The sequence below is a fragment of the Ornithorhynchus anatinus genome, chromosome 14 (assembly GCF_004115215.2).
Source record: "Ornithorhynchus anatinus isolate Pmale09 chromosome 14, mOrnAna1.pri.v4, whole genome shotgun sequence".
Classification (NCBI taxonomy): Eukaryota; Metazoa; Chordata; class Mammalia; order Monotremata; family Ornithorhynchidae; genus Ornithorhynchus; species Ornithorhynchus anatinus.
Genome location: NC_041741.1, coordinates 50,572,116 through 50,587,637, shown reverse-complemented (window position 1 = coordinate 50,587,637; position 15,522 = coordinate 50,572,116). Strand labels below are relative to the sequence as shown.

Genomic DNA, 15,522 nt, shown 5'->3' with positions numbered 1-15,522 from the left:
TCATCGACGGCTCCCAAAAGGCGGCCTCTCGGAGACTCCCGCCCCCCGGGGCCGCCGGCGCCCCCGTTTTTCCATCTTCACGTCCCGGCGGAAGACGCTGGCCTTAGCTCGACGTGGGGCGTCTGCTGCTTCGCTCTACCCTTTAAGCTCTCTGCCTTTCAATCTTAGCCCTCGGCTCTGGGGGCTTTGGCGACGGACTCGGTTCAAAGAGGCCTCAAATACAAAACCAACAGAAACACACACTTGAGCGGAAGGGAAGGAGTTCTGCCTCCGGGCCCCGGGGAAACCAGGCGGACGTCCGAACCAGACCGCAGGAAAATCCGTGACGGTCACTAGCAAACGTGAGGGGGATCTCTCCTCTCTCGGCGGCCTCCTTTCAAAATGGGTAAGGACAACAACAACAATAATAATAATGATAATGATGATAACCGCAGCATTTGTTAAGCACTCACTATGTACCAGGGACTGTTCTAAGCACAGGGGTAGTTACAAGTTTCTCCGGTTGGACCCAGTCCCTGTCCCACATGGGGCTCAAAGTCTTAAGCCCCAATTCCTAGATGAGGGAACTGAGGTCCAGAGAAGTGAAGTGACTGGCCCAAGGTCACACAGCAGGCAAGCGGCAGAGCCGGGACTAGAACCCAGATCCTTCTGACTCCCGGGCCCATATTTCATCTACACGTGACAGGGCACTATGGAAACTCGGGAGGGAACGAATTCTGGAATAGCGGGTGTCGGTTCACTTTAGCGATACCCGTGATTGAGTACTTTTATTTATTTAAACATCTTCCTTTCGCTTTACCGCGGCTGCCTGACCCTTCTTTTAACTTCTGTTTCCCCCCATCCTTTGAAAGGCAATCGGGTATCTAAATTGCCCCCAATTTAATCAGAAGCCCCGGGGAAGTAGCGATCTGGGCAGATTATGCATCACGTCTATAAAGATACGATTCTTTTAATAATTAGAAGCTCGGGAACGAGCTCGAAGAATGAAGAAAGAAGTGTTTATCATTACCTAACAGCTCGCCCGAGCGTCGGGAGAAATCAAACTGTGCTCTAAGCTCCCTCCGGATCCTTCTGGAGTCGAATCTTTCAAGGCTAAATGGCCAGGCTTCGGGGCACTGACGCGAACCGGGGGGCCGGGGGAGAAAGGGAGCCGGGTTCCGACCCGCGGCCGTTCCCCGAGGACGGTCTGCCCCGGGGCAGGCGGTGCAGTTCTTCCGGTTTCTCCGGCGTGTCCCGGGGGGACCCGATTCCTTCCCACGGAGGGTGACCGGGCCTGCCGGTCCAGCATGGGGCGGGCCCGGGGGCCGGGGCCGCAGGGACCCGGAGGGTGGGGTGCCGTCCAGCATCTCCCCGGCACCTCCCGCAGGTCTCAGGGAAGCAAGGCGGTGTGGCCTGATGGAGAGAGTAAGGGCCCGGGAATCAAAAGGACCTGGGTTCTAATCCCAGCTCTACCACTTGTCTGCTGTACGGCCTCGGGCAAGTCGCTTCTCGGTGCCTTAGTTCCCTCATCTGTAATAACAACAGTACTTTTCGGGTGTTGTCTCTGTGCTAAGCACCGGTCTAAGTACTGGGGTAGATACAAGTTATTCGGGTTGGACCCAGTCCCCGTCCCACACGGAGCTCACGGTCTTAATCCCCATTTTACGGATGAGGGAACTGAAGCCCAGAGAAGTGAAGTGACTTGCCCAAGGTCACACAGCAGACAAGGGGTGGAACTGGGATTAGAACCCAGCCCCTTCTGACTCCTGGGCCGGTGCTCTATCTACCAAGCCACACTGGTTCTGGAGATTAAAACGGGGATGAAGACTGTGAGGCCCACGTGAGATCAGGGATGGTGTCCAACCTGATAATCTACCCCAGCGCTTAGTACGGTGCCTGGCACAGAGTATTTAACAAATACCATAAAAGACCCAGTCCTGGGGTCAGCATAAGCCGCGGGCGAGTCCGGCTAGGACGCTTTCTCCCAACCCACGTATTCACAGGATCATCTATCCGGCCTCCCGTACCGGCCCCGTCGGGTTGGCACAGACCCTGGCCGCCCGAGAGCCGCGCCGGGGGCTGGCTCGCCTCCGGGCGGGGTCCGCCGAGCGGCCGGGTGGACGTGATGGACCTGGACAGGAGGCGCCGGCGGAACGGATGGATCGCGACAGGGGACGGGCGGCAGGCGGGGGCACTGGACCGTGGCTTCCCACGGAGCACGCTCGATCGGACCGGGTGGCGGACACGAAGCTCCTGAAGCTCGAAGGGCTCTGAAGGAAACGGGCCTGGCCGGCACTCGGCTAAAAATACCCCGGCGCTGGAACTGGGGGTGAACGACCGTCCCCGGTGGCTTATCCTTCTCCCCGGGAAGCGAAGGGAAGGCCGCCGGGAGGAGCGACCGGATGCTGCCAGCCAAGCAGACGGAGACGTGAGCGGTCACCGGGCCCGAGAGAGGCCGGGGACAACGAGTGGCTGTTGTTGGTGTCGACAGAGAGGAAGGGCAAGGGGGTGCGGGCCGAGGGGCGCCCTCCCCGACCACCCCACCCTCGCCAAGTAGGCCGGAACACACTTTTGGGATTCTTTTGCCGTTCAGGTGAGGTGAAGGAGCAGAGGCGAAATGACCCTCCGGCGGCCTCTTCTCGCAAGGGAGCCCCGGGCCGGGTCCGTGACAGCCCCGGATCACACCCCGCAGCCGTCAGACCGGACGGCGGGAGACCGTCTCTGACTCGGCTATTTTTCGGGACCCCTTCCCAACTCGGACCACGGACTAAGCCGAGGGTCTGAAGCCGGGGAGAGGGATGAGCAAGATCTGAAGAACGGCCCTGCGCTGGGCAGAGAAACGAATGTCCAGCTGCTTTCCGATCGGTCCTCCAGCGCCGCAGAACTTGGGCTAGAAACCTCCCTGAATACCAGCTGAAGCACCTCAAACTCAAGCGCTAGAGTTTCGGCTGACTCTGGGCTAAATTCGCACACGCACACGCATACACCGGGCGAGGCTAAAGTGAACCCAGCGAAGTGCCGGGGCCGGGCAAGTGGCGGAGCCGGGATTAGAACCCAGGTCCTCCCGATTCCCAGGCCTCGGCTCTCTCCACCAGGCCACGCTGCTTCTCACCCATTCCCCTGGCCCAGGGTGACTCGGTCGCTCGCCGGCTCTGGGCACACAGATCTCAGACCCGAGGCATAAAAGGGGAAGGCGTCGGAGCCGCCGGCCTCGACCGCCCGAAGGATTCAGGCGCCGGCGTTTCCGCGACGTGTTTGCCGCTTGGTTCTGGCTCGGGGAGCGTCTCACGCAGACAAGCCTCCTTTCATGCCATCGCCACCCTCTCGACATATAAAAAAAACCACGGGCCCCGTCGAGCTGCCTAGCCTCACCTCTCTTTCGGTGAGAAGGCAGATCCATTTTACGAGATCGCGATCCCCGCGGCTTGAGTTCCACTTAAAAATGCTCGCATTCAAAAGAAAGGCTGGGTTCCCGCAGGGCCTCGCCGAGGCAGAGGGGAAGTGAAATTCCCACTTTTTTTTTTTTTACCGACAATGGTATTTATTGAGCGCTTACTGTGTGCACAGCACTGTCCTAAGTGCTGGGGAGAGGATGATACAAGAGACACATTCCCTCCCCACAACGAGCTGACAGTCTAGAGGGGGAGGCAGGCCTTGATATAAATAATCTTGAATACATAATTTAACGACATGGGTGTAAGTGCTGTGGAGCTGAGGGCGGGGCAAATATCAAATGCCCCGTGCATAGGTGACTACCAGTCTTTAGACCGTCAGCTCGCCGTGGGCAGGGAACGTGTCTGTTCATTGTTGTGCTCTCCCAAGCGTTTAATATAGTGCTCCGCACACAGTAAGCGCTCAGTAAATACGGCAATGAATGAATGAATGAAAGAGAGGGAACCGGGGAAAAGGGGGCTGAATCAGGGAAGGCCTCTTGGAGGTGATGTGACCTTCATATGGCTTTGAAGGTGTGGAAGGGGAGGGAGGGTCCAGGTTGGGGGGAGAAGGTGGGAGAGGCGAGAGAGATGAGACGGAGGCACAGTGAGGAAGCTGGAGCCAGAGGAGCGCCGTGTGCTGGCTGGGCTCTACTAGGCGAAGAGTGAGGCGCGGTAGGAGGGGACGAGCTGACTGAGGACTTTAAAGCCGACGGCGAGGAGTTTCTCTCTGATGCGGAGGTGGATGGGCAACCGCTTGAGGTTCTTGAGGAGTGGGGAGATATTAGAAAAATGATCTGTGTGGCAGAATGAAGTATGGACTGGAGAGGCAGGAGGCGGGGAGGGCAGTGAGGAGGCAGATGCAGTAGTCAAGGTGGGATAGGGTAAGTGCTTGGATCGGCGCGGTAACAGTTCGGATGGAGAGGCGAGGGCGGATCTTGGCGACGTTGTGGAGGTAGAACAGACAGGATTCAGTGTCAGACTGAATGTGTGGGTTGAAAAAGAGAGACGGGTGAGAGACGGCGCCTCGGGTGATCGGGAACGGCCCCCCGGCTCTGATATCCTTCCCCCTCCACCCCCCAGCCCAGCTCTTGTTACAGGAACGGGATCCAGACGGAACTCGTGAAAAGCAGACCTTCCCTCCCAGGTGAAAGAGGGCAGCGGGCTCGGGAAGGACGGGCACTGTCCCTCCGCCGGAAAAGATCGCCACCCTCGAGCTCATCACGGTGGGGCTAGGGGTAAGATCCCGGGCCTGGGAGTCAGAGGACGTGCGTTCTGATCCCGGCTCCGCCACCCGTCTGCCGTGTGACCTTGGGCAAGTCACGTCTCTGGGCCTCAGTTCCCTCATCTGCAAAATGGGGATTCAATACCTGTTCTCCCTCCTACTTGGACCGTAAGCCCCATGTGGGACCTGATTGTCTTCTCTCTACCCCAGTGCTTAGTACAGTACGTGGCACACGGTAAGTACTTAACAAATACCATTATTATTATTCTTATTAATAATGCAGTTCCAATATCAGGCTTAAATTTCAACAAGTAAATTTTGGAGAAGAAACCATCTGGCGAAGGTCCTCGGGAATGGAAATGAACCCCTTGGACCTGTTGGCCCAGGAGGGGGAACTTCGGAATCGACAAACAAATTAATCTGTTAAAACAGTTGCTCGGGTCACAGGAGGTGGAGGAGAAGCTGATCATTTACGAAGCAAACAGGCGGTGACTTTAGGAAATCGAGCTTTTCATCATCCCTCCCACCCCCCCGCGGCTTCTGATAGATTTACTGATATCTGATTATCATCAGAACGAGTCTGAGCGTGAGATGCAGCGTGGCCTACTGGAAAGAGCCCGGGCCTGGGAGTCAGAGGACGTGGGTTCCGATCCCGGCACTGCTGCTTGTCCGCTGGGTGACCTTGGGCAAGTCACTTCGCTTCTCTGGGCTTCGGTTCCCTCATCTGTAAAATGGGGACCGTGAGTCCCGTGCGGGACAGGGACTGTGTCCAACCTGACTAACTTGTATCGACCCCAGTACTTAGAACAGGGCATGGCACAGAGTAAGCACTTGAGAAGTACTATTATTACTATCACCATTACAGATGAGGGAACAAAGAACCGAGAAGCGAAGTGATTTGCCCAAGATCACACGGCGGACAAGCGGCAGAGCCGGGATTAGAACCCGTGACCTTCTGACTCCCAGCCCCGTGCTCTTTAACAACGTAGCAGACACATTTCCTGCTCACAGTGAGCCTACAGTCTAGAGAGGGAGACAGAATGAATAGAAATGAATAAATGACAGCTATGGACATTAGTGGTGTGGGCCTGGGAGGGGGGGATGAATAAAGGGAGCAAGTCAGGGCGACGCAGAAGGGAATGGGGGAAGGCAGTGTAGGAGTCTTGGGAGCTAGACTCAGTTTTGCCCTTGGCCTGCTAGGTGACCTTGGGAAAGCCACTTCACCTCAGGTTCCCCATCTTTATAATGGGGATACTAACAGGTGAGGGAGGGAGGCGTGTCCTTCCCCCCACAGAGACATAGAGGGTGTAAGGTCCGACAACTGTGGAGGAATAAAAACAATCTACAAATCCAAGGCGGTATGATTCTTGTAAATGGCACAATCCCTTCCCTCCAAAAAAGCGTATCCTGATGAGGAGAGATTAACACCGCGCCCGTGTTCGTGAAATACGCTTTTGGCCTTTTTTCATTCCCTGAGCACCATGTGGAATTTTAGAAGTCCAGACTTGGAGAGAGCTTTAACTTTCCCACTCTGAAACGACTCCACTTATGAGAACCCGATGGCTAAAAGGGCAGAACAGATATATATTTTTATCTATTTTCTAAGAAATTTAGGAGAGTTTTACCTTCCGTCTGACCACCCCAGCGTGGGCTAAGGTACGCTCCCTCTCCAAGCCGTCGGGCGCTCTCTCTGTTCTGCAAACAGCTCCCTCCCTGCTCGGAGGCCCTCACGGTTCTGCAGACGTCGCCTTCGTTTCTGCTAACTTCACGCTCTTCCTTCAGGCGGACAACAGATATAACCCTTTGGACCTGTAAACAGCAATGCCTCCGCTCCTCATTTCCCCCTCTCCTTCCCCGCTTTTCACTGAGCTACCCGGGGACTTGCTGACCTTTGCAGAGGTGGAGGAGGGAAAAGGTCGGGTCGAGGGGGATGGAATCTCTCCTTGCGAAGATGTGGGAGAGATAAGAGTGACCGGCAAAAACAATACGGTGTGTGTGTGTGTGTGTGTGTGTGTGTGTGTGTGGAGGGGGACGGGGAGGAAACGTAGGTGCCGCAAGTGTTGCCCGGGGAGGAATGTCCCAAGAGGACAGGCGAAAGGATACAGACGAAGACGCGGTAGGAAAATGATGGATCACTGAGTTTATGCCTCTCTCACACACACATTTTTCTTTCTCCTGAGGTAAGGGAGAGTTTCGTATGGCGGGGCCGTGTGGGAGACGTCAGATGCAAAGCATCCTTGGTGAGAACGTGAGCTTTTGATATCTTTCATCATCGTCTTTCCACGGGACCACTTCCGGTCACTGGGGAGTCTAGACGGTTCTCTTCCCGCTGCCCCCGGGTCTCTCCAGGGCCTCTGCCAAGTGTCGTTCTCACCGGGCTCTCGAGAAGACGCCCGGCTGCGCGAGTCCCAACGGTTCAACTGTCGAACGAGCCCCGGGACTCAAACGACTTCCTTTGAAAGGGCTCCGTTTGACCTCCAACTTCTCTTCACGGCGAGGGTTTGTTTCGCCAGCTCGTTCCCCTGAGGCGGCTGGGGGGAGATCCGGGGGGAGAGGGACCGCGGGCCTCCACTCGTCCCGCCCATGGCAGGAGGCCGACTCCCGTCATCCGGCGGGGACGGTCCAAGTAGGAAGACAGCGGGGCCCGGGGCGGCGGTACGGAAATACGCTCGGGGAGCCACGTGACAAACCGCATCTCCAGAAAGTACGTCAAAAGCCAGGGGTGCAGCCGGGTGGAGCATTTGAACGGCCTCCTCGTAAGCACCACCTCCTCCCCCTTGGGGTGGTCGTCCTTGATGATGATGGTGATGATGGCATTTGCTAAGCGCTTACTATGTGCCAAGCACTGTTCTAAGCACTGGGGTAGATACAGAGTAATCAGGGCATCCAACGTGGGGCTCACTGGCTTCACCCCCATTTTACAGATGAGGGAACGGATGCACAGAGGAGTTAAGTGGCTTGCCCAGAGTCACACAGCTGACAAGCGGCAGAGGAGGGATTAGAAAATTAATTAGAGGGATTAGACGCCCAAGCCCGGGCTCTTTCCACCGAGCCACGCCGCTTCTCCCTTGACTCTCGCCACCGCGTCGTGCCACCGGAGAGCTGCCCCGGGTGTCACCACCTGAGCACGCAACCTGGTCGGACCGGCTCTTCGCCCCGGAGAGGTCTGGAGGCACCGGTGCCCCTCCTCTGAAAGAGAGCGGGGGCGGCGGAGGAGAGCCGACCGTCCTTCCCCACAGAGATCCACACCGTACGAGGAGGACGTGAACTGCGGAAGGAACGGCAGCCGCCCGCGGGCCGATGGGGGTGCAGGGATGATGATAATAATGATAATAATAATGTTGGTATTTGTTAAGCGCTTACTATGTGCACAGCACCGTTCTAAGCGCTGGGGTAGATACAGGGTAATCAGGTCGTCCCGCGTGGGGCTCACAGTCTTTATCCCCATTTTTACAGATGAGGTAACTGAGGCACAGAGAAGTTAAGTGACTCGCCCATAGTCACACAGCTGACAAGTGGCAGAACGGGGATTCGAACCCACGACTTCTGACTCCAAAGCCCCTGCTCTTTCCACTGAGCCACACTGCTTCTCTGTATTTGTTAAGCGCTTACTACGTGCAGAGCACTGTTCTAAGCGCTGGGGTAGACACAGGGGAATCGGGTCGTCCCACGTGAGACTCACAGTTAATCCCCATTTTACAGATGAGGTAACTGAGGCCCAGAGAAGTGAAGTGACTGGCCCACAGTCACACAGCTGACAAGCGGCAGAGCCGGGATTCGACCCTATGACCTCTGACTCCCAAGCCCGGGCACCTTCCACTGAGCCACGCTGATAATGGTGGTATCCGTTAAGAGCTTACGATGTGCCAGGCACTGTACTAAGCGCTGGGGTAGATACGAGGTAACCGCGTCGCACACGGTCCCTGTCCCACACTGGGCTCACGGTCTTCAACCCCATTTTACAGGTGAGGTAGCAGGGGCAGAGAGAAGTGAAGTGCCTTGCCCGAGATCACGCAGCAGACCCGGGGTGGAGCCGGGATTAGAACCCAGGTCCTTCCGATCCCCGAGGCCTGGCTCTAGCCCGCTAGGCCAGGCTGGAAGGTGGCCCGAGACAGTCACCGTACAGAAGGGCCGACTCGGAGAGGGCAGGGAGCAGTAGGGAACGGACTCGGAGAGCCAGTCAATCAACCGATCGATGGTATTTACTGAGCACTCTCTGAGTGCAGAGCGGAGGGAGGGTCCGGTACAACACAGTTGGTAGACACGTTCCCTGCCCACAACGAGCTTACGGTCTAAAGTGATGATGATGATGATGTTGGTATTTGTTAAGCGCTTACTATGTGCAGAGCACTGTTCTAAGCGCTGGGGTAGACACAGGGGAATCAGGTCGTCCCACGTGGGGCTCACAGTCTTAATCCCCATTTTACAGATGAGGGAACTGAGGCACGGAGAAGTTAAGTGACTTGCCCACAGTCACACAGCTGACAAGTGGCAGAGCTGGGATTCGAACTCATGAGCCCTGACTCCAAAGCCCATGCTCTTTCCACTGCGCCACGCTGCTTCTCAGTGCGGAGACGGACGTTAAAATAAGTCCTTAGGGTGAAAATCAAGGCCTTAAAGGCCAGATCCAAAGGGAAGGGTGATGGAGAAGGAGGGGGGGGGGGGGGCCCGGCGTAGTGGCTAAAACCCGGGCCTGGGAGTCGGAAGGACCCGGCTTCTAATCCCGGCTCCGCCACGTGTCTGCTGCGTGACCTGGGGCGAGTCGCTTCACTTCTCTAGGCCTCAGTTACCTCATCTGTAAAATGGGGATTAAGCATGTGAACCCCGTGTGGGACAGGGAACGTGTCCAACCTGGTTAATCTGTACGTACCCCAGCGCTTACAACAGTGCTTGGCACACAGTAAGCGCTCAACAAGTACCGTAATTATTACTGGGAATTAGGGAAGGCCTCTTGGAGGAGATGGGATTTTAGGAGGGCTTTGCCGGTGGTCAACTCCCGACAGAGTAGGAAGCGGTAAATCTCCCAATCCCACATCTAAACCAATCCCTGCCCACAGACGACATTCACTTGTTACCTGAACGGTACTGAAAACCACCTGACATAAAGTACTTCTCTCTCCACAGCGGAAGAGGAGACCTCAGGGGAAACCAACGGCGATATCGCTTGAGACGCTAAGACTACGCTCGTGAGCGTCTCCGCTCACATAATTTCACCGTGGAATTCCCGCCGTGGGTCCCGGGCTAGAAACCGTGATCGAGAAAAGCCCGCCTTTTGTCCTCTTACCTGCCGGGATGATGCCGATCCTTAGATTACACCGGACTAGCGACGCTCGGGGATTATTCTGATCGATCCCAGAATCCTTCTGGGTTCTTCCGATGAGGCCATGCATCACTTCACTGAACATCCCATCCCCACCGACGCACACGATCCTGTCAGAGAGGGCACGGAGAACGCGTCACCCCAAGGCCGTCCGCTCGGTCGTCATTCGGTTTCAAGTGGGGATCCGGCAGCCACTCCAACCCTAAACCCCCTCCCCGCCTTCCCGAGCTCCAGGGGACCCGAGAGCGGCTTAGGTGGACGGGGCTGGGGGGGGGGGGGGGGGCGGTCGTTTGGCCTGGGTCGGGTTGGGATTCAGTTGGGGGTTGTGACTCTGGGGGAGAAGCAGAACTTCCTCTGGGCCCAGGGTCTTGCCACCGGGAGCTGAGGTGGAGCACGGACAGCATCCCCTTCCGCTCTGCCCCATCACAGAGGCCTCCCCGGGCCTGTCCGTGCCCCTGGCCTGCGGGCAATGGCGGGCAGGAGCGGAGGGAGATGGCTGGCGTCACCCTGTGCCCGCCACTCCTGGCCAGGCAGAACCTTTCGTTACACTTGCCCATTGGAAATGGGTGCTCTCGGGACCAAATTCGGCCCTGATCGGTGCTTGACCAACAGGCGATGAGGGCTAGAGATTACAAACCGGGCCTACCTCGGTTTAAAAAATCTCATTCGTCCCAACTGTCCCACAACAACGTCAAAAATTTCGGTGGTACCATCCTCCCAACAAGCATTTCTTCTGCCCTACGCGCTTCATTCCTGACGCGCTGCCTAGCCTCGCTGACATCTCAGAGTATTCCAAAATGTTACCCTAGCAGATTCGGGTCTGAAATCTCAGCGGACGGGACATTGTCCTTTCCCCAGTGGCAACTGGATGAGGAGGAGGCTTTATAAAGAAGGTTTCGCTCAAAGAATCGCACGGTCTATATACGCAGCACCGGCACCTCTGACCGACCGTTTAAATCAAAAAGAGGCAAGTCGAATTGATTAGCAGGTGAAACTCTTGAAGACTTCAGACCTGGAAAGAAAGCTCGACTAAAAGCTTGTCACCATAAATTTATGGGAGATACGGAAGATTGGGGGGTCATCATCCCTTATTTTACCTCAATATTTTTCGAGCAATCTTAGGTGATTGGACTCATTAATTTTAGATACTTCAATACGATACGGTCTGTCACGCAACCACTGGTTTTTAGTGGCATTTCAGCTATTCAGAAGCTGTTCACGAGCAGGGAACGTGTCTACTGACTCCCATGTCGGGTTCTGGCCCATGCCAGGACAGTGCTTTGCACCCAATAAGCATTTGCTAAATACCACTGATTGATTGATAATGAAACCCGAACCCTTTACAGCCCCACTGCAATATCAACCTCCCCATCGGGCACCATCCTGCTGTGGCATAAACTGTGAGGGGAATTGACCAGAGGTCTTTGGCGGGGGGGGGGGTCCAAGAAATGAAGGCCATCCACCACAGCGAGAGCTGTGGAAACCTTAGTCTTCAAGCCAAAGTCAGGGAGATTTCCCAAACCCCTCTGGTTTGGTTCAAATACTCCTCGGATAGGATTCGGCGCAGGCAAGGGGGACAAAGTGTTTGTTCGTTAGCGGGAATGAAATCACTTACCCATCGTATTTCTCAATATTAATCTCCAGTAAACTGTCCTTGGCATGATTAGCGTGCTCAGTGACTGCAGAGAACAAAGACATCGCTTACTATCTTACTATTTCAATTATCGGTTCGGTCTTTCTATGAAATGAAAGCCCGTAAAACGTTATTTTACTTGATATTGGGGCACAGACTAAAGGAAAAAAAAACTCAGCTGGGAAGCCACAGATCTGATCGTGAACGTTTATAATGCCTAAGAGAGTGAGGTACTCTTCAGCAAGCTTAGCACTAAGACATGATTGCATCCACAACCCTTACACACACAGGGCCACACAACCCTCAGTCTCCTTGTTCTCCTGAGAAAGTGTACGTAAATATGTAGGCCACGACTGCGGGGGTCGTTTGAAAACCTCATCCGTAGCATCTATAAAGCACATTAGCCTGTTAGGAAGAAGCTGGAGGTAAAGGAAGAGAGAGGGGGCTGTCAGCGGGAGAGCGGGTGGGGAGGTGTCCGTCGGGCGGGGACGGGGACAGGCTTATTCTTTAGGTTCCCAGTACAGGCTCCAATTGTGGGTTGGAAGGGAAGAGGGGTGGGTCCTCTCCTTTTCTTTGCCGTAACCGTAGGGTACAAAATACATTCTTTTCAAAAGTGAGTGTTTATCTTCTTTAGAGTGAGGCTTAGAGTTTAACGCGTTTTCTACCTCGGGCTTAGTTTTTCTCACTCTGAAAAATTTCTTTTATCTCGTGCACGCTTCTAAGACTCGAAATACAATCAAACCCTCTTCTCTCTCATGTGACTCGGGGTCCCAGTTTTCTTGAAAAATGCAAGGATTAGAATTGGAGACTCGTGAAGATAGAGGGTGTTGGGGGGGGGGCCTCGAGGCAGCGGTCATTCCAGCCAGCCCCCTGCCTTCGGACAGACGTGAGCACCTCGGTTCTTTCTTAAAGATCTTCCGGGAGAAGAGATGCCTCACCACTCCCGGCTGCCAACTTAACCAGCCACCCTGACGGCCAATTCTGCCTCCTTCCGCTTTCCGCGGAACCGTACGGGCGGGTTTCCTCAGTCAGGGAGGACCTGAAGCATTACAATTCTTAATGGTACTATTATAGGACTATCGAAGTATTGAATGAAGTGACGAGGTTCCCCCGCTGAGGTGATTCCTGTCCATTCTGCTTTCCCGGACTGAATTCTGGGCCCGGCTATTGAGCGTCCTTAGGGAGGACTGTGGATTTCCTCCGGCGAGCGCCCGGAGCGACGACCGCGGTGTGACTCACCGATGACGTCGGCGGAGACGGACGCCAGGCTGAAGAGTGGAGCCACTTTCTGCTCATAGATTCGCTTCGCCTGTTGCTTTCCTCCAAAGGGGTTGATGTACACAAGTAGGTGTTTCGGCCGAGTTGCTACAGGATGGAAGCGGTTGAAAAGGTGTTAAAACACAAACCCCCTAGAATTTTTTTTTTAAGCAAAATAGCTCAACTGGATGTGGCTTTTTCAGGGGAGGCCTACCCATTTTTTCCCCAAACAATGCAGAGCTCTTGCTTCTGTAAACACAGAATGGCAGAAAGTTGTCTGTTGCCTATGTTGCCTGTTGTCCGTCCATCTCCCCCGATTAGACCGTAAGCCCGTCAAACGGCAGGGACCGTCTCTATCTGTTGCCGACCTGTTCATCCCGAGCGCTTAGTACGGTGCTCTGCACATAGTAAGCGCTCAATAAATACTATCGAATGAATGAATGAATGAATGAATGAATATTTTCAGGCATCATCCTCTACGCAGCTTGTCTAGCTACTGCGGGAAATCCCAGCCCAGGGCCAAAGCGCTCCCAACCCTAAAATTGCGCTTTTGAAGTAAGAGAAAAGGACCTGGGAAAGAAACATTAAAGATAAAACAAACAGTGACACCACCGGCTAGCGGGAAGAATGAAGAGTGAAATGAAGATCTGGAAAGGGCCTTTACAAGGAACCGGAATGGTCCTTCTTAACCATCTTTCTGGAATAGTCTGCTTTCAGAAGCAGCATTGCCTAATGGTTAGAGCGTGGGCCCGGGCGTCAAAAGGATCTGGGTTCTAATCCTGCCTCCGCCACCTCCCCCGATTAGACCGTAAGCCCGTCAAACGGCAGGGACCGTCTCTATCTGTTGCCGACTTGTTCATCCCAAGCGCTTAGCACGGTGCTCTGCACATAGTAAGCGCTCAGTAAATACTATTGAATGAATGAATGAACCTGTCTGCTGGGTGTCCTCGGACAAGTCACTTCACTTCCCTGGCCCTCGGTTACCTCATCTGTAAAATGGGGATTAAGACTGCAAACCCCAGGTGGGACAGGGACCGTAACCAACCCGATTTACTTGTATCCACCCCATCACTTAGCACAGTGTCTGGCACAAAGTAAGTGCTTAACAAATACCACAATGATTCCTATTATCATTGTCCAGAAAGCCTCTAGTTTGATCCTCTAGCTCTCCTCCAGGCCCATTTCAAGTTCCTCATGTTTCGCCTTGGGCGCGCACCTCGAAACCGAGCCCGGTTCTACAATCGGCCAGCCGGTGAATCAGTGGTATCGACCGAGCGCTTCCCGAGTGCAGAGCGCCGTACTGAGCGTTTGGGAGAGGGCGATACAACAACACAATAAAGGCCCGCTCCGAGCTGAGAGTAGAGCGAGGTTCTCGCCCAGATCTTTTTTTTTATTAAAAATGGCATTTGTTAAGCGCTTACTACGTGCCCCAGAATCGTGTCTTTTCTTTCCCCAACTCCGGCTACAAGCTTCTGTCTCGGCTCGTGAATCAGTCTGACCCCCGAAATCCGTTCCGATGTCGTCATCTGGGGAATCCAAGCTCTCTTTGAACATCTTTAACCCGACAAGCCATCGATAACCTTCCTTTCCGAGGCGTTCCGAGCCAGCGGCGGAGCCGAGGAATCTAAATGGCAACTGCTTCGGGCCGCTGAAAAACAACCGCTCCCTGCCATCATCGGTAGATCTTCGACTGCCTTTGGAAACATTTTGCTGATGAGTTTTTGCTAATTGGTTTTCAACTGCTGCCGGTGATATATTTTCTACCGGTGAAGAGAAGGTCACATTGACTGGTAGACCCAGGAGGAAATTTCACTCTCCCTTTTAGACCAACTTAAACCTAAGAATGCTAGAATACTGTCCAACATCAGAGATCCACGTTCGCCGACCGTTTGATTTTGGGGGGGGGGTTCCGGTGGGGGCGGACAAGGAGAGCGGCCCGATTAAAAAGGGGCCAGGAAGGAGAATCCAAAGGGAAGCTTCATCTTCATCCTCTCCGGCACTTACGTCCAGATCCGTAATTTAATTGTTTATTAATGTCCGTCTCTCCCTCTGGACTGTAAACCCATCGTGGGCGGGGAATGTATCTGTTACGTTGTTATACCGTACTCACCCAAGTGCTTAGTACACGGGAAGCGCTCAGTAAATATGACTGACTGACTTCCTTGGAAAATAACCACCTGGAATCGATCGATCGATGGTACTGATTGAGCACCTACTCTACGCAGAGCACTGGGCTGAGCGTTTGGGAGAGGACAATACGCCTGATTTGGTGGACACGTTCCTAGCCCGTAACGAGCTCACAAGTTTAGAGACTGGCTACCTCCCGCTCTCCAGCCTTGAAGCACTTAATACAGTGCTCGGCACCCTGTAAGCGCTCAATATACGCGACTGATTGATTGGTCGCCCTTAAATCTCTGTCTCGACGAAACCCTGTAGAGGACCTCCGCATCGAACGAAAACTCCTCACCTTCGGCTTTAAAGCCCTCCATCCCCTTGCCCCCTCCTACCTCACCACACTACTCTCCCGCTCCAACCGCTTTCTTCCTCTAACGCCAACCTTCTCGCCGGGCCTCCGTCTCGTCTGTCCCGCCGCCGACCTCTCGTCCACATCCTACCTCCGGCCTGGAACGCCCTCCCTCCCCTTATCGGACAATTGCCCTCCCCCACTTCCAAGCCG

At 54.7% G+C, this 15,522-nt stretch overlaps 1 protein-coding gene across 3 annotated transcripts in view; it reads right to left on the bottom strand.

The window, feature by feature from the left end:
* CERK (ceramide kinase) overlaps window positions 1-15,522 on the bottom strand; it is a 52,472-nt gene that overhangs the window by 15,490 nt on the left and 21,460 nt on the right. For all 3 annotated transcript variants that reach the window (XM_007672507.2, XM_039914049.1, XM_029079018.1), the window contains exons 4-6: window positions 12,828-12,953; window positions 11,571-11,634; window positions 9,920-10,065 (exon numbers count right to left, since the gene is read on the bottom strand). In XM_007672507.2, the coding sequence (XP_007670697.1) occupies window positions 9,920-10,065; window positions 11,571-11,634; window positions 12,828-12,953 (336 nt within the window). The remainder of the gene's footprint in view (window positions 1-9,919; window positions 10,066-11,570; window positions 11,635-12,827; window positions 12,954-15,522) is intronic.